Source organism: Rhinoderma darwinii, chromosome 1 (assembly GCF_050947455.1).
Source record: "Rhinoderma darwinii isolate aRhiDar2 chromosome 1, aRhiDar2.hap1, whole genome shotgun sequence".
NCBI lineage: Eukaryota > Metazoa > Chordata > Amphibia > Anura > Rhinodermatidae > Rhinoderma > Rhinoderma darwinii.
The window spans coordinates 569,599,745-569,618,950 of NC_134687.1; the positions used below are offsets into that span (position 1 = coordinate 569,599,745).

General features: G+C 40.4%; 1 protein-coding gene and 1 long non-coding RNA gene across 3 annotated transcripts in view; one reads left to right on the plus strand and one right to left on the minus strand.

Annotated features, from left to right (window-relative positions):
• Positions 1–19,206, plus strand: part of ADAMTS6 (ADAM metallopeptidase with thrombospondin type 1 motif 6) — a 280,546-nt gene that overhangs the window by 41,006 nt on the left and 220,334 nt on the right. Inside the window, exons 4-7 of one of the 2 annotated variants that reach the window (XM_075839116.1) lie at positions 3,247–3,415; positions 4,643–4,860; positions 10,227–10,310; positions 12,043–12,188. In XM_075839116.1, the coding sequence (XP_075695231.1) occupies positions 3,247–3,415; positions 4,643–4,860; positions 10,227–10,310; positions 12,043–12,188 (617 nt within the window). The remainder of the gene's footprint in view (positions 1–3,246; positions 3,416–4,642; positions 4,861–10,226; positions 10,311–12,042; positions 12,189–19,206) is intronic. The other variant, XM_075839124.1, reaches the window with a different exon arrangement.
• LOC142746058 (uncharacterized) lies at positions 15,357–18,024 on the minus strand. The gene is made up of 2 exons (XR_012881691.1): positions 17,859–18,024; positions 15,357–15,484 (listed from the first exon to the last, which is right to left on the minus strand). It is a non-coding gene; the product is annotated as an uncharacterized LOC142746058 (long non-coding RNA).

Genomic DNA, 19,206 nt, shown 5'->3' on the forward strand with positions numbered 1-19,206 from the left:
GGAATGTCCCCAACTTGCAGGGGATTAACAGAGACAATGCAAGACGGATCAATAATGTTCTGTGGAATTTCCATGGTGTCTTCTGTTTCGAAAGACCTGGACAATGCATCGGCCCTCACATTCTTGTCGGCCGGGCGATAATGGAGCTCAAACTGGAACCTGGTAAAGAACATCGACCACCTGGCCTGAAGAGTGTTCAGCCGTTGGGCCGACTGAAGATAGGTGAGGTTTTTGTGGTCCGTAAAAATCAAGATGGGATGAGCTGCGCCCTCTAGTAGATGTCTCCACTCCTCCAGGGCCAATTTAATGGCCAGTAACTCCTGATCCCCAATCGAGTAGATGCATTCTGCGGAAGAGAAGAGCTTAGAGAAATATCCACATACCCTTAACTTGCTCTTGGAACCTCTCTGGAACAGGAGTGCACAAGCACCTCCAACGAGAACTGTAGAGAAACATCTGGATGATGGAGGATAGAGGCTGACGTGAAGGCACTCTTCAGGCTATTGAATGCCGACTCTGCCTCAGGAGTCCACACCTTGGCGTTCATGCCCTTCTTAGTGAGGTCCAAGATAGGAGATGTCAGTGAGGAGAAGTTTTCAATAAATTGTCTGTAAAAATTGGCGAATCCCAGAAAGCACTGTATGGCCCTCAAGCCTTCAGGGTGTGGCCATTCCAGAACGAACTTTACCTTTTCAGGATCCATATTGAGACCTCGATTCGAGACAATGTAGCCCAGGAAGGGTAGGGCATCCTTTTCAAACACGCACTTCTCCAACTTGGCGTACAGACGATTCTCCCGTAACTGCAGCAAAACCTGACGGATATGTCTCTGAGTCATAGGATGTGGAGAAAAAAATCAAGATGTCACCAAGATAGACCACAACACAAACATAGAGGAGGTCACGGAAAATGTCATTAATGAACTCCTGGAAGACCGCGGGAGCATTACACGGGCCGGAGGGCATTACTAGAGATTCATAGTGTCCATCACGGGTGTTAAATGCAGACTTCCATTCGTCACCCCAGCAAATCCAGATTGGGTTGTAAGCCCCACGCAGGTCTAGTTTGGAAATAATCTTGGCACCACTTATACGATCTAACAATTCTGAGATCAGTGGCAACGGATACTTATTTTCCACCGTGATTTGGTTGAGACCCCGGTAGTCAATACAAGGACACAGGGAGCCATCCTTCTTTTTGATGAAGAAAAACCCACGCTCCTGCCGGGGAGGAAGACTTCCATATGAAGCCCCTCTCCATGTTCTCTTTTACATAGGTGGACATGGACAGAGTCTCTGACAAGGAGAGAGGATATATTCTACCACGGGGAAGGGATGCACCTGGAATCAGCTCGATAGGACAGTCATTTGCCCGGTGTGGGGGCATTGTCTCTGCCTCCCTTTTGCTGAAGACGTCCAAACATGCAGCATAATGACCAGGCAATCCTTCCAATGACCGAGGCAGAGGAGGCTGAGCCGAACGAATCTGCACCAGGCATCGGCTGTAACACTCGGGGCCCCACTGGAGAACCTCTCCAGAGTTCCAGTCCAGGACTGGGGCATGTAGTCGGAGCCAAGGCAGGCCCAGCATAATGGCCTTGGATAGGACATAGAACGATAGAAGAGAGGAGAGCCCCTACTTGGAGCCTCAGCAGCTTGGTCACAGCTATAACTGGGTCTGGCAGAGGTAGTCCATTTACCAATGGAACCATCAACGGTCTCTCCAGAGGGGTAGTGGGTAATTGAAGAAGGTCCACCAGGTCTCTCCAAATGAAATTAGCAGCGGAGCCAGAGTCAAGATACGCAGAGACCTGCTGCGTTTTCTCACCGGACACTATGGTCACGGGTATGGACAATTTAGACAGGAGTCCTTCTTTGCCCAAGGTTGTCTTTCCTACCAACCCCTAGGCTTTGGGGCTTTTGGGGATACAGATGCACAAGATGGCCTCTGAGGCAGCAATAAAGACAGTCCCGAATTGCGTCTGCGTTGTCTCTCCAGGGTAGATATATTACATTGGTCTGTCCTCACAGACTCCTTAGGAGGATCGGCATCTGAGGACAGCAGGGGTTGCTGCATGGTAGGGACCGGACTAGGAAGACCTTCCTCCCGATAAACCTCTTGGAGCCGTTTTCGAAGCCTTCTATCAATCCGGGCAGCCAGAAGGATGAGCTGATCCAGGGTAGACGGCAGGTCTCGAGCGGCAAGTTCGTCCTTATTTTTAGGAGACAGTCCATACCAGAATTTAGCCACCAAGGCCTCATTGTTCCACAATAGTTCTCCCGCCAGGGTGCGGAAGTGGGTGGCATACTCGCCCACGGAGATGTCTCCTTGGCGTAGGTTCAGCAAGGAAGCTGCTGCCGAGGAGAGTCGTCCAGGCTCCTCAAACACTGTGCGAAATGTCCGGAGGAACCCCTGGAAGTCACGGGTCTCTGGTCCTTGTCTCTCCCAGATAGGGTTCGCCCATGCAAGGGCCTTGCCAGTTTAAAAAGAGATGATGAAAGCGACCCCTGCACCATCAGACGAGAATGCCCTTGAATACAGGCTGAAGTGGATCTGGCACTGGTTAAAAAATCCACGACCGGTACCTGCGTGTCCATTATAGCGGTCAGGAAGGGGCAAAGAAAAATCTGTCACTTTAGTAGCTGATCTGATAGCTTTACACTCCTTGGCATAGAAATACTGTCCTGTCAAGGTAGAAATTGTAATTTCATGGTCATTCATATTATTTAAAATATGTCCCCACTGGCAAATTTTACTTCCAAAATTGCTTAGCTTGGTATGAATAAATGACTTTAGGTTCTGCTGAGTGTAGTCGTCATAAATTAGATTGATTGAAATGACTGAGGCACGAGACTCCTCTTCCTTGTTCTTCAACGTTTATTGATTACTAGAAGCTTAACAGAATTGCTAGTTCTCTTGTGTATATACTCTACATGTGCACATTCATCCGGCAGCTCAGGAAATATATTAATTTACTAGATCATGAGGCCATCAACTCTGCACTAGGATATAATGTGAAGCTTTGGCAATATCTGTATAATGACGGGGATGGTGGATGAAAAGTTAATTAGAAAGCAGACTGTTTGCTCCATGCATGCAGGGTGATTAATGCAATTGTTCTGCAATGTAGAAAATGTAGAAATATCCACATTTACGTTACATTTCCCAGACGTCATCAGCCTTAATGCAAATAGCACAAGTCTCTCCAGTTTGTCTAAATCCCTTTCCTATTCTTTTCCATCCAAGCATGGCGTAATCGCTACTGAAGATGAAGAGTATTTTATTGAGCCTTTAGACAACATAACTGAAAACTCCAATCACTTTAACTCCGAAAGGGGCCACCCTCATGTTATATACAGAAAGTCCGCCATCCATCAGCGACACTCAAGCAGCCAGGGACACTGTGGTGTGAAAGGTAAGATCTATGTGCAGAGTCAGAGGAAATGTCACTTTTACATTTAAATGTTAAAAAGTCCAAGGCATATCAAAGAACAGTTAAACCAGAATTGAAGTTGTGTATCATTCCGAGACTTTCATTTTGAAGGCCTATCCATAGAATAGGCCGTCAGTTATGATCAGTGGGATCTGACTCCCAGCCCTAACTATGATCGGCTGATTAAGGGAACCACGGAACTCCACTTCTTTCTCTTCATTGTTTACCCCACCACATCACTGAGTTGTGGCTAGGCCTGAGTTCAGTACTGCAGCTCAATCTTGTTCACTTGAATGAGACTGAGCTGTATTGAACTGCAGTACCAGGCACTGCCACAACCATATGTATGGCGCTGTACCTGGGTAAATAATTAGGGGAAATGAAGGGGATCAGCTAAATTAAGGGGCCACGGTTCATTCATTTATCTAATCGTTGGGGCTGCCGGGAGTTGGACCCCACCACTAAGGATAGACCATCAATATTAAAGTCCCTGAAAACCCCTTATAGGGCTATTTTAATGAAATGTGATTAAATTAGTATGTTAGTATTGCGTTATAATTGAAACTCCTGACGCTTGTGCATCAGAGCCCAATAGACCATAAACTGTACAGATGAAGCCGTTTGTCACATAGCACCACTCATTATGATATTACGTTGTGTAATAATCTGCGTTTTACACAAGACTCAAGGTAAACCTATTACATTATCTTAAAGAAAATTTGTGGTCCTGCTGTAGGTTCTGGCCACCATTTTCCATGTATGGCAATTTGATTCGGATCTAAATCCACTTAGTAAAGGCATCCTGCAGTAAGCTAATGGCCTCCAAATGTGCATTGCAATTGATGTCTGAAATTAGAGAGGAATATTGAAACACATTGTATCTCCAATTCTAAATGTGCTGACTGAAGTGTTTGCTAGGAAACTGAGAATAGCAGCAGAACTTTAAAAAGAAAATGGGCAAAAAGTTGCCAATTAATGCAACTAAAGTCTCAGAAACCTATGTTTATATATGCTACAAACTCTGGTCAGTATGGTTTCCAAACACTTACCTAGCACAGACTTGTGTATATGTTTTTTGTTACATATCCGATAGAACTATGGAATATAGACTGCATAGCAAAACGATGAGTTGTGGTATTATGATATCAATTGTAAATTCCTAACAGATCAATAATATGTTACAACTAATACAGTTGCTTTATTTCCTAGAAGATCTCACAGGGAACCACAAGCCTTGGTGGTTAAACCATACATTGTCCACCCCTACAGCTCCTTTAGAAAATGACACAGAAAATGGTCCTCGCCGGCAGAGGAGATCGGTCAGTGTTGAACGATTCGTGGAGACATTAGTAGTGGCCGACAAAATGATGGTCGGATATCATGGACGCAAGGACATTGAGCACTACATACTGAGTGTAATGAATATTGTAAGTTTGACCCCTTCATCTATACAATTGTCCGACATTGACATAAAAATGACATCACTCTAGAACTAAGTACCATTGGGAAGGTACTTTTTTTTCCAGCCTAAATGTTTTGCTACAGATTTTTCCAATATACTGTGTTTGAGATTCATAGTTCTAGAAATCTCCAGCAAGCACGCGTAGGGTTGAGCTATTTTTTTCAAGCTTTACGGCCACTCCCTTCTAGGGTTCTAGCTCTTGTTCCCTCACCAATGTTCTCTTTTTAGATGTCACTGTGACATGTCAGAAGATAACGCAAGGTAGGATTTCGTTTTATAACTGCAGCACCACTAACAAATAGAGGAGGTTCTGTAAGAACTTTTGTGTACATGGAAAATTAATCGATGGCCGTCAAAGTTTGTCATGCAACATTTTATAATGCAAGTACAAGTAGACATTCTGTCTAGCTGGAAGTTGAGCCATCAGAATCAGGCCTTTAATGTCCTCAAGGTATCACAGTCTGACGCACCCTCTGTAAATGTAGGGATTAAATATGATGTCAATTAGATATACATATAAAAGTAAAAACAAATTCATCCGCATGCCTTTTGTGTTTTGTAACTTTAGAGCTTTTATAATGTAATTATCACGTTTTCGAATGATGGAAAAAAGATTTGCGACATTTCCAGTTAAGTAGCTGACATTATCTGTAACTACACTTTTTGTGGCTTGTAAGATCTTGTGCCTGCCAGATCTAATGAGCGAGAGCTCATTCCTAGCAGTACACCGACTCCTCTGTTTCGTCTTACAAGTGTCAGTTACATACGGTAGTAACCTGTTGTTGTTCTTCTTTTATCATCCTGAATCCTTTCTTTATTGTGCTGTTTTAGTGGTTGGAGAAACACTGATGTCATCAAGTATAATACTTACTAGAAGTGCCAGCACTTGTAAGACCTCTTCTACCTTGTATAGGTGTACTTAGGGTGAGATGCACTCAGTCATAAAAGGAAATTGGATAATGAGGAAATGGGTTCCTTGCGGTTTCTTAGATCTCTCCATCATATTTTCAGGATAAGAATTTTCTTTACTTTGTCTTTTTCAGTCTCATTACACAGGATTTTATTTCACTGTTGTGTGATTATTCTATTCTCTTATCAGTTGCAAGTCTATTACGGTAAAACCAGCAATACTTGACAGGATGGCTAGCTTTGACATTCATGGTCCCTCCCAGTTCTGATCCCTCACTTTTCTGAAGGAAAAGAAAGAGTTGGTTAATTGCAAAAGCAGGTCATTCACTAAAGCTATACACTATACATTTCAGATGGCCGACAAGCCCAATTTTCTGTTGACTTTCTGGGCCTTTAGTGATGCAAACTAAGGTTAGTCGTTCATTCCATACGGTGTATGTAAACCAGGGGGCAGGGTCTACAAACCGCTACAGACACATTTAACAAAGGTCCAGCCTAGGTCCCAGATCTAGGCAAAGATCAATCTGACAATAGTCAGTGATGTATGGTTTTAACATATGGCATTGTTGTGTACACGACAGCCTTTATAGGCCAACCGTGAACAACAATTTGAAAAAACTTTTGTCAATCTCCCTTAACCCCTTCAGGACCAAGCTCATTTTGGCCTTCAGGACCAGACCCATTTTTTCAAATCTGACATATTTCACTTTATGTGGTAATAACTCCGGAACGCTTTTACCTATCAAAGTGATTCTGAGATTGTTTTCTCGTGACACATTGGACTTTATGATAGTGGAAAAATGTGGTCGATAAATTCAATATTTACCAGTGAAAAACACCAAAATTTGGTGAAAAATTGCAAAAATTAGCATTTTTCTAAATGTAAATGTATCTGCTTGTAAGACAGGCAGTTATACCACACAAAATTGTTGCTAATTAACATCCCCCATATGTCTACTTTAGATTGGCATCGTTTTTTGAACATCCTTTTATTTTTCTAGGACGTTACAAGGCTTAGAACTTTAGCAGCAATTTCTCACATTTTCAAGAAAATTTCAAAAGGCTATTTTTACAGGGGCCAGTTCAGTTGTGAAGCGGCTTTTAGGGCCTTATATATTAGAAACCGCCAAAAAGTCACCCCATTTTAAAATCTTCACCCCTCAAAGTATTCAAAACAGCAATTAGAAAGTTTCTTAACCCTTTAAACGTTTCACAGGAATTAAAGCAACGTAGAGGTGAAATTTTCAAATTTCATTTTTTTTTTGCAGAAATTCATTTTTATTCTATTTTTTTTGTAACACAGAAGTTTTTACCAGAGAAACGCAACTCAATATTTATTGCCCAGATTCTGCAGTTTTTAGAAATATCCCACATGTGGCCCTAGTGCGGTAATGGACTGAAGCACCGGCCTCAGAAGCAAAGGAGCACCTAGTGGATTTTGGGCCTCCTTTTTATTAGAAAATATTTTAGGCTCCATGTCAGGTTTCAAGGGCTCTTTCGGTGCCAAAACAGTGGAAATCAAAAGTGACCCCATTTTGGAAACTACACCCCTTGAGGAAATTATCTAGGGGTATAGTGAGCATTTTGACCCCGCAGGTTTTTTGCAGAAATTATTGGAAGTAGGCCGTGAAAATAAAAATCGTCATTCTTTCAAAGATTATGTAGGTTTAGCTAATTTTTTCTAATTTCCACGAGGACTAAAGGAGAAAAAGCACCACAACATTTGTAAAGCAATTTCTCCAGAGTAAAACAATACCCCACATGTGGTTATAAACGGATGTTTGGACACACGGCGGAGCTTAGAAGGGAAAGAGCGCCATTTGGCTTTTGGAGCTCAAATTTAGCAGGAATGGTTTGCGCAGGCCATGTCGCATTTGCAAAGCCCCTGAGGGGACAAAACAGTGAAACCGACAAAAAAGTGACTCCATTGAGAAAACTACACCCCTTGAGGAATCCATCTAGGGGTGTAGTGAGCATTTTGCCCCCACAGGTGTTTCATAGATTTTATTAGAATTGGGCAGTGAAAATAAAAAAAATCCTTTTTCTTCAATAAGACGTAGCTTTAGCTCCAAATTTTTAATTTTCTCAACAAATAAAGGAAAAAAAGAACCCCAACGCTTGTAAAGCAACTTCTCTGGAGTACGGCAATACCCCACACGTGGTCGTAAAATGCTGTTTGGGCACACGGCAGGGCTCAGAAGGGAAGGAGCGCCATTTGCTTTTGGTGTACAGATTTTGCTGCATTTGGTTTCTGGTCGCTATGTTGCATTTGCAAAGTCCCTGTGGGACCAAAACAGTGGATCCCCCCCAGAAGTGACCACATTTTGGAAACAACACCCTCAAGGTATTCACCTAGGGGTGTAGTGAGCATGTTAACCCCACAGGTGTTTTGCAGAAATTCGTGTGCACACGATGTGGGAGAATGAAAATGGGAATTTTTCCTTAGATACGCCAATATGTGGTGCCCGGCTTGTGCCACCATAACAAGACAGCTCTCAATTATTATGCGGTGTTTCCCTGTTTTAGAATCACCCTACATGTGGCCCTAATCTTTTGCCTGGACATTCGACAGGGCTCAGGAGTGAAAGAGTACGATGTAAAATTGAGGCCTAATTTGGCGACTTATAAAGTATTGGTTCACAATTGCAGAGGCTTTGATGTGAAATAATAAAAGAAACCCCTGAGAAGTGACCCCATTTTGGAAACTACACCCCTCAAGGCATTTATTAAGAGGTGTAGTGAGCATTTTCACCCGACGTGTCTTTTCCATAAATGATTGCGCTGCGGAAGGTACAAATTAAAATGTTTCCCTAGATATGCCAATTCAGTGTCAAATGTCATGCCCAGCTTGTGCCACTTTTTTTTTTATATACACCGTTCACCGTACGTTATAAACTACACGTTACCTTCATTCTGCGGGTCAGTACGATTCCGGCGATACCAAATTTATAGAACTTTTTTTATAACTTTTTGCACAATAAAATTACTTTTGGAAAGAGAATGTATTTTTTCTGTCGCCAAGTTGTGAGAGCCATAACTTTTAAATTTTTTCATCGATGGAGCTGTGTGAGGGCTTGTTTTTTTGCGAGACGAGGTATAGATTTTATCGGTACCATTTTTGGATACATGCGACTTTTTGATCACTTTTTATTTCAATTTTTGGAAGACAGTGACCAAAAAAACAGTAATTATGGCAGTGTTTTTGAGTTTTTTTTTTACGGCGTTCACTGCGCTGGATAAATAACATAATATTTTTATAGTTCAGGTCGTTACGGTCGCTGCGATACCAAATATGTATGGCTTTATTATTTTTTTCAATAATAAATGACTTGATAAGGGAAAAAGGGCGATTGTATTTTGTGTTATTATTTGAAACTTTTATTGTATGTTTTCCAACTTTTATTTTTACTTTTTTTACACTTTTTTTTTACACTTTTCTTTAGTCCCACTAGGGGACTTGAATGTCCAACTGTTTGTTTGATGTTCTAATACATTGCACTACCTATGTAGTGCAATGTATTGGAACTGTCATTTGTTCACTGACAGCAAGCCGATCAGGCTCCGCCTCTGGGCGGGGCCTAATCAGCTTACGTAATGGCAGACAGGAGTCCATTGTTAGGGCTCCTGTTGCCATGGTAGCAGTCGCCAGCCTTGCCATCGCATGGCAAGGCTGCCGATTTTCTACAAACCTCTAGGATGCAGCGATCACAATGGATCGCTGCATCGAAGGGGTTAATGCCAGGAATCGGAGCTAGCTCCGGTTCCTGGCGATAGATCGGGGTGTCCGCTGTAACATACAGCGGACACCCACTGCTGATGACGCCGGCTCAGCTTCTGAGCCGGAAGCTGAGCCGGCGCCATCTTGCCGATGTTACCGGAAGCCTCCTGGGCCTCGCCGACGAAGGGGCATAGGAGGATTCCGTTACAGGCTGATCGGGAGGTAAGCATTAGCCCTCCGATCGCCTTTGCAGCCACCGGCAACCCAGCGATCACGTTGCTGGGGTGCCGGTGGCTATAAACTCCTCACATGCTGCGATCTCTATTGAACGCAGCATGTGAGGGGTTAATCGGTCGGATCGGAGGCTAGCTCCGGTCCTGGCCGATACCTTAGGGTGCCAGCTGTAACATACAGCTGTCACCCGGTGGTGATGTCGCTGGCTCAGCTCCTGAGCCAGCTTCATCTCCATGACGTATATTTACGTGAAAATGCGGTAAGCCACCGATTTTAATGACGTTTATATACGTGATCCGGCGGGAAGGGGTTAAGAGCAACCATATGACAACTTTTATATTTTAAATATTAAGCCCATAGTCATTGCATGACAATTTGCTAGTGATAATGTAATTTCCGTATAACCATAAACCTATTCTTTGTTGTTTCACTGTCTGACTTTGTGTCTTTTCTTCTTTTCTGGAGGTCAGGTTGCCAAACTTTACCGTGATTCCAGCCTAGGAAACGTTGTGAATATCATAGTGACCCGACTAATAGTCCTCACAGAAGATCAGGTAGGAGCTCATTCATGTTGCTTTTGCTCATTATTAACAATTAGCTTTTTTAATGATATAAATTGCCTCATCCCGAGAGTTTCCTCAGAGTTTAGTTAGGGAATTTGCAATGTGTCCTCTCAAACGAATTATGTAAGTAGCTGTGCTTGTTATATTTCATGACATATGGCTGACCTCTTACAAAACTATGAGCAAGTGCAACCAGATTTTATACCAGTGGGATATGGTTGTGGTCTATTTGTTTAGGCACCGTGGTTTAAACCGCAACTCTATTAACTTGTTCATTATACTTAGCTAATTCTGTGTAGATACAGAATCGGGAGGCATTGTTTTTAGGGTTTTTATCTGGACAGAACCATAACTCAAGAACCACTTGAACAATACTTTTAACACTACAATAGCTCAGTTGCATTACGTAATAGTAAAACCTGCTACTAACAGTTTATGAAAGGAATAATAAAAACACTTGTTATAACTGTCTAGCTCCAGTTTTGCCAGTTTGGAAGGTCCAACTCATTTACAACACATGTAAAAGAAAAAAAAAAGCTCATTGAGGCTGTGCGGGAAAGACCAGCTATTTCTATCCGCCCCTACAATCCCACCATTGCCTCAATCATAGTATAATCATGTTATTGAAGACGAGGGTAGGCAGATTCCAGCAAAATCACAACTTCCATGGGCTTCTGGTCTTCTATTATTTTGAATTCCCAGTAATAAAATCTTATGTTATACACATAATTAGGTACATGGGGCAATTTAACAAAAGAAAACATGCAGAGCAGTAGATTTATGTTGTTAAAATCCCAACTATAAGTTTTCTTCTTTGGTTGAACGTATGTACTTGAATGATAAATTGTCCCTTCGCTCCATAGTAGACAACATTAAGCCAAACATGATCTTACGTATTTGATTTCAAGAGTGTTTATACCTTAATAAACTATATATCAGACTTTAGAAGAAAATGGTGAAAAAGCGACCTAGCCTGACAATTGTCCACCTAGTCTAGTATGCAACGATCATTTAGGTGAACCGCACCGATCACCATTAATTAGTTCCAGCTCTTAAAACCTCCCCCATTCCTTACACAATCACACCGCTTCCGCTCGTTGATATGCATGAATCTACTCACCACAAGTATTACTTTTGATGAATTCACAAATTCTTTACAGTGCTATCTTTTGGTCATCTGAGGGTAAATCTGGTGCCTCCATTTGTTACACCCAGTCCCTAAAATCTGGCCTTTAGTAAATAATCAGCTACTGCCATGTAGGATGGCTTTTGTTCACAGGCTTTATTCATAGGAAACCTAGTACAGTATGAGGTTTTTTTATGACCTCTTAAAAAATATGAATATTATTAATATGAGTTAGGCAGCTGGATGTTCTGTAGTTGTGGCAATGTCATTTCATTTTTAATTTTCTACTTCTAAAGCTGTTACTGTCTCACATAAGTGGGGTTCCAAACCTATTGATGTGTTAAATGCTCGCTCGTTGATAATGTGAAATTGTTATATTGACATAATCACTACTACATTTGGAACACACAATACGTCTGCTCAGTAATACGCTGGCTGAACTCTGGGTCAGATTTTATAGAGATAAATATTGGCAAGGAGAGATTATTCCTAGAAACCACTGCATCTAATTATAGTTCCATTTTAGTCTTCAAAAGGCTTAACAACTGACCTTAGTAATTTGCTTGGAACATTCCTGGTATGCGTGTTGTATTGCAGCCAAACTTGGAGATAAACCACCATGCCGACAAGTCCCTTGACAGCTTCTGTAAGTGGCAGAAATCCATCCTCTCGCACCAGAGTGACGGGAATACCATTCCAGAAAATGGCATCGCTCACCATGACAATGCTGTACTCATCACCAGGTAGGAACATGTTTGCTGTTAAACTTATTTTAGTGGCTATGGCTGTGTGATGTTCTAGATTATGGTAAAATTGTTGTCCTCACCCAGTATTCCCATCGTTTCCACACCATTTGTGTGCTGAAGATAAACTTACAATAGAACCCTTGAATTTGTTACCCTTTTGTGATCTTAGGCTGTGTTCACAACACGGTTCCTTTCCGCTGAGGGGTTCCGTTGGTAGTTTCCATCAGGTTAACACCTCGACAAAAAGGCAAACGCAAACCTTAGCTTCCGTTTCCCTCACCATTGAACACAATGGTGACAAACGTTGCTAATGGTTTCTGTTTGTCACCATTGTGACTGGGTTCCGTCGTTTTTTACGGAATCAATAGCATAGTCGACTGCGCTATTAATGCCGTCAAAACAACGGAACCCTGTCACAACGGTGACAAACGGAAACCTTCAGCAATGTTTCTGTCACGATTGATATCAATGGTGAGGGAAACTGAAGCTTAGGTTTCTGTTTGCCTTTCCGTTGAGGGGTTAACCCGACTGAAACCTCAGACGGAACCTCTCAACGGAAGGGCAACGGTGATGTGAACAGGCCCTTAGAGTCCTATGTTTTCTTTGTGCAGCTGGTTTGTCTGTACCCAACTTGTAAGTTTAAGTGGAACTTCCAAAAGGAATGCGTTTTCTAAAAGAAAAAATTAAAGGGGATGTCCGGTCTCAGCAAATTGATGGTATTTTTTGTATATTTAAAAGTTATACAATTTTCCAATATACTATATTATTATTTCCTCATGGAATTCAGGATCTCTGCTTGTTGACCATACGGTTTTCAAGATCTCTGCTTGTTGTTATTCATCAGGAACATTCATAGTTTACTTCCAGTGGATAAAATACTGTCCATGGTCATGTGATGGACACACAGGTGCACAGCTCATTACAGTATGTGTATCAGAGGCTGTGTCTTGTAAAGATCCCAGCACCTGTGTGTCCATCACATGGACAGAATTGTATCCACTGGAAGTAAACAATGGATGTTCCTGCTGAATAACAACAAGCAGAGATATTGAAAACCGTAAGGAATTAATACAGAAAGTATATTGGAAAATGGTATAACTTTTTAATTATACAAAAAATAATCTTAATTTGCTAAAACTGGGCAACCACTTAATTCCATCTTCATTCCAAAGGTGCATGTACTTTAGAGGCAGCCCATGTCCCTCAAGATAGCGTGCTTAGTCTTGGTTGGCTGCATCACTTATTTGAATAAGTTGTGAGAACCTGTGCAGAAATTCCTTCTCTATAAGGTGTACAACATTGGAAAAAGAGGGTGGGGAATAAACCTAAGAATCATGGAAATGAGATTGTGGGCAATAAAGCACCAATTCCTTCCAATGTGTTTCGGTGTTTGGTGGTGTCAAATGGTGCTAGATGGTGAAACCCAGTTTATTCTTTACAATAGGCCACCTCCCCTATGTGTATGCCCCTGCTTAGTTCTGTCAAGTGAAATCATATTTTGAGCATTACCAGCCCACTTAATGTCCATGTCATCCATATTGCCGCTATTAGTCAGTAAAGATGTAGATATCTACATGGACGGTGATTTTAATACACACACTGCCCCCTATGACAATGTTGATATGTCTATTCATTGGGGCCACTGCTACTACAAGCCAGCCTGCCAATTCAGGATACAATTTCTCCTAAATAATGTTTCGAGAGCTTGGTTTAGTGGCTTATATGTGCTCCCTTTGGCAGCACCCCTGTAAATGTCAACATTTGACTATGATATTTATTGTGCCCTACCTGCTGTTTTCTCAAGATCAATTTTAATGACAAACAGACATGTCATAAGGGTCACACTTGTGGTGGTCCAGCTGCCACCGATATCAATAACAAATGGGTTCTGGGTATTGGTTATGTGATGACCCCTCTTGTATATATATTATTGAAGGGCATTTACAGTAATACTCAAATTTATATCTATTTGTAAATTGACTCCTTTAATTTGTTTTCCTTACAAGACGAAAGATTTGACTAATGTGGGAGATCAGGCTTAGGAAAATTTAATTACCATCAACTATTCTTTTTAGAGACCACATACAGGAGTTGTTTATGGTGCCTGTAGTCTATCATTGGGGAGAGGTGGGATCGTGTAATGGTGTAAATGGATGGGTTTGGCAATTTGGAAATTACTGTAAATGCAAACCAAAGATGAACTGTCCTTCTAGGTAAAACTACACCTATCCTACTGTGATATCATGATAAATTCAATTGTGAATTTTGTTACATTGATACCATTGTCATAAAGAAGAAAATGCTAAGTTCCAGTTGCCAATCTTATAATGAATAATGAGCAGTTATGATTTCTGAGTAAATCCTTTATGACTCAACCTCTGTATTTGCTATGGGAAAAGTGACCCCCAGGTCATTTTATGACATCATAGTCACTTTCCCACAGGCATAAGTAAATGTTCACATGTAAAACCTTTGTTTGCCTACTGGTAATATGAGTTCTTATCATCTGCCTTTTATTTACCTTGTATTTATTCAGCAGTTTTGTACACTATATTTATCACTATTGGGTACACCATTTAAATTGCATTTTTAAATAGCATATCATTTACTGTGTACTTTAAGCTTGCAAGAGGCCATTTTTTTTGCTTTAGACTTCTATATCTGATTTTAATTAGATTATTTTTATCACATTACATCCGTCTCTGTGACTGGTAGTGGTTCTACTGTGAATGTTTTATGTGTTCCTGGGAGACTACTTTGGACTGTGTATCATGTGTTTCTCTATCTTTTCTATGATCACCTAATATGGCCTTCGGTATACAGGAAAGAAACAGTCATTGGGCCAAAGAATCACCCACCCCCTCCAAGTAAAATTTATGATGCCCATTTTAGCAAGTCTACCAATGACACAGGTTATCTGTGGGGACATGTCCCCATAAAAATACTAGCCTTGTCTGTGATTGTGAAATGTCTTGCGCAGATCATGTCGTTTTTGGTGGAAATTTTTTGGGAAAGGGGTCCTTTTTTTTGATGATTATAAAGTTATATACAATTTCATGTTGTAATTTTGCTTAATAAAATATAATAGCACAGTGGCAAAATATAAAATAACCTGATGTAAGCATTGATGATGACCAGTAACCATCTATTTTCTATGAGGGGGTGTATGATGAATAGTTGCATATTTATTTATTTTTTGCCTATTTTTTTTCCAAGACCTTTAGCACGTAGCATATGTTGGGCTTCGTTCACATCTGCATTGGGACTCCGTTCATGGCTTCCGTCGGACCTTTCTGTCAGGGGAACCCATAAATGGATAGAAAGATATATTACATGTACTTATAGGAAAACATTAGATTATAGAAGTGATGGACTTTTTTTTGTGGCCTAATAGAAATAATTTCAATAGACATCAATAAAAAATAAGCAAGGTTCCTTGGCTTCTCAGGCCTGGAGTAAAGGGGTTGTCTTGCCATTAGAAGTGATGGCATATCACTACAATATGCAATTTCTTCTAATTGGTAGGGTTCTGACTACTGGTACCCCCACGATCTTCAGAATGAAGGAGCTGCAGTGCTGGTTAAGTGCTTTGCCTCTTTGATATTTTCTAAAAAAAAATTCCACCAGCAGGTGGACAGGAGTACCGCTGTACAAGGAGAAAGTCAATGGGACCTACTTGGGATTAGCGGGCTTCCTAAAGGTGGAACTCGCACCGATCATATTGTTATGACATATCCTAGCGATATGCCATAACATTATAAGAAAGGATTGGCTCTTTTTAGAAATATTCAGTTTAAAAAGTTTGATCAAACAAGAATTCCAATGATATTTTTGTATATAATACGTTAAATTCTAATTTGAGATTATAGTATACACAGGTTAAATTGTGTTGTTTTTTATTATTCAGTTATGTGGAATTATTTTACCATATTTTAGTTGAGGCTCAGTGTGATGACTTATGTGGATAGAATATGAATGAATAATATGTCTGCAGAATTTTTGTCACTCATCTTCCTACAAACTATATCTCACCATGAGTCATAAAAATCATAACATTCAAAGATTTCACTGAGGAAATGTGTTTTGTGGCACCAATATAGGATGTCTGTTATAGTATTCACTAATTTATTTCCCAAACCATGGAGAGCAGCCAGTTGAGTAGTCTGCATTTTTGCATATGAAAAATGCTTGCTATTTTTTATTGAAATTTTTATAGGAGCAGAACATGCGTAAGCGAAATAATTTTCAGTCGAAATAGAAAGCTGGATTATGGATTAATACTTAATGGTAAATGCTTTTGCTATAATTCTAAGTGAATTTAAATAGAAAAGGTTTAGCCACCATCATTTTATATGTTTTAGCAGTGAAAATAACTTTTGGAAGACCTTAAGGTCTAGGCAACATGACCGTAACATATTTCCATCTTTAAGAAATGGAACAAAAAATATCAAAAATACCCTAAATATTATGGCTAAGCAATTGCCTTCAAACAAACACAAGTCTTCAATAATATATTATATATCTTATACATATATACATGTCGCGTAATATGAAACTACAACCAATAAATATGGAGCTAATGGTCCAAAAACTGAATTGTGCAGATCCACATTTTATTTTCTTTTTGAAGAATTAGTCTGATGACATCTGTTAATGCTATCTTATGGTGTGCATGTGAGGTCATTGGCTGATTTTCAACTTTTAGCAACTTGACTGTGGACAGATTTATTTTGTGAATTCGTTTGGTTGGGGTTTAATTTAGTTTGGGCCAGCTGTTGAATGGCTGAAATTGTGTCGTTTTGGCAAACAGACAAAAAAAAAATGTTGTGTTTGTGAGTTATAAGCCTGTGTTGGGAGCAAATGATCCTGACCATTAGAAAGAATCTTGCCCACTACTTGACCCACCAAATTCTCAACTTTGGGGCCTTAGCTTGGCAAGCTCATTCTGCAAGATATCTTGGCAAATCAGCAGTGCCAAGTGGAAGAAGGAGCTCTGTTGATTTTCTCAAATTCAGAGAGAACCACAGCTTTGACTTTATAGCTAACTAGGAACAAAGCATTGTTTAGTCAAAGGGAACGAGAATTGCCATCAATATTCTTGGAGAAACAACAAAGCTTGTTTCTTCATGTGTTTCTCCTAACTTACCAAGATTTCTCCTTGTGTCAACTCTTGTCTTGAGGCAAGGCAGACGGTTACCATTTGGAGAACACGAAAAAAGATATAATCAGTGCCCACTACATGTGATAAGTAAGGCCCCTTGTACATCCCATTCAACACGTGAGAGAATCTTTGTAATGCTGTTTTCAGGCTTTGCTTCTCACATATTCTTGAGTATTTTTTTTGCATAAGAGACTGATTGCCTTACCAAAAATTTTACAGGTTGCATACATTCTTGTGGTTTAGTATGTCTTTACTTAATTACTGTTTTCTCTCTCTACTCATTGCAATAAGTGAACCTAACTAATTGCATACTACTGTTTTTCATCACGTTTAGAATATATAGCCGCTCTATAGATTAGGGCTTTACATGTTCTGCTATCTTAACAGCACTACATACCTTCATACGTTTGTTGTTTTTTTAGTTGTTTTTTTTTTACAGCTACTGTATCTATATTTTAGAACTACTGTTACACCAGTGTACACCTTTATGATGTATATCAACGCACCTTTTTTCAGGTTTTCATGGGGTGAAGCCATAGTTTTGTTCTTTCGTTACTTCCTGAATAGGAATACAATTGTCCCTTTCCAGGTATATCTGGCCTATAATGATGAGTTTACACACAGTTGCAAAATTATGGGTGGTTTCAAGGACAGTCTTTGCTGCATTCTCTCAGAAGTGAATGATCCTGATGTTCACTTTCACTCCCACATTCCATTATGACACACAATGGGATAAAGGTTACATCCACCTTAAGTGTCTTAATGAGCCCAGAAAGCGTAGCCAAATTTTATCTCTCCTACATAAATCCAGTAGTGATATCTTACTTCTTCAGGAAACACATTTCAAGCTGAACCATATTCCGGACCTTTCCAGATCCAAATACTCCAAATGGTTTCATAGTGCACACTCTACATCACCCTCGAAAGGGGTAAGCATTGCGTTCAAAGCATCTGTACCATTTGTGCACACACATTTACAGTCTGATTTAGAAGGGAGATTCTTGTTTCTTAAAGGGTCCATTGCTGGCTCCAAGGTCTCAATAGCTAATTTATACACACCTAACCACAAACAGGTCGACTGGTTGCTGAAAACATTGGAAAAATTCAGAGACTTTGCAGAGGGTATCTCATTGGTGGGTGGGGATTTCAATTTGGTGTTTGATTCGCTACTGGATACATCCACGCAAAAATCTCATATAAATTATGCAGCATTGAAGACATTTAAAACTTACCTACACCAGCTTGATCTCATTGATGTTTGGCGTTTGAAACACCCCTAGGACAGGGACTACTCCTTATATTCCCAAATCCACAATTCATATCATAGATTAGACTATATATTGGTGTCGGGGAGAGCTCTGTCTAGTGTGCAGTCGTCAGGCATAGAATCCGTCACCTTATCTGATCATGCCCCTGTTTCAATGTCCAGAAATTTTGTAAATATTCCACATACTGTAGGTCTTGGACTTGGACGCTTAACGAGACTTTGATTGATAATACGACCAACTCTGAGGCCTTGCAATCCTCTCTAAAGGAATTCTTTATCCACAATGCTACTCTGGATATTTCCTCCCCCATATTGTGGGAAACTCATAATGCATTTATGAGAGGAGAGCTCATCGCTCTTGGTTTCAAAGTTAAAAAGCGAAGGTCTGCTGAGCTTAACTCTCTACTAGCACAGATTTCAGCATTGGAGAGGGTTGGGAAGCGCTGTAGAGATTTAACCACACAAAATGATCTTCTAGAACTTAGAAACAAGTTAAAATATGCCCTAAATAGCAAATCCGCCAAGCTATATCAGAGAGCTAAATTTAAATACCACGCGCATGGAGATAGGTGCTCTAAAGTAATGTC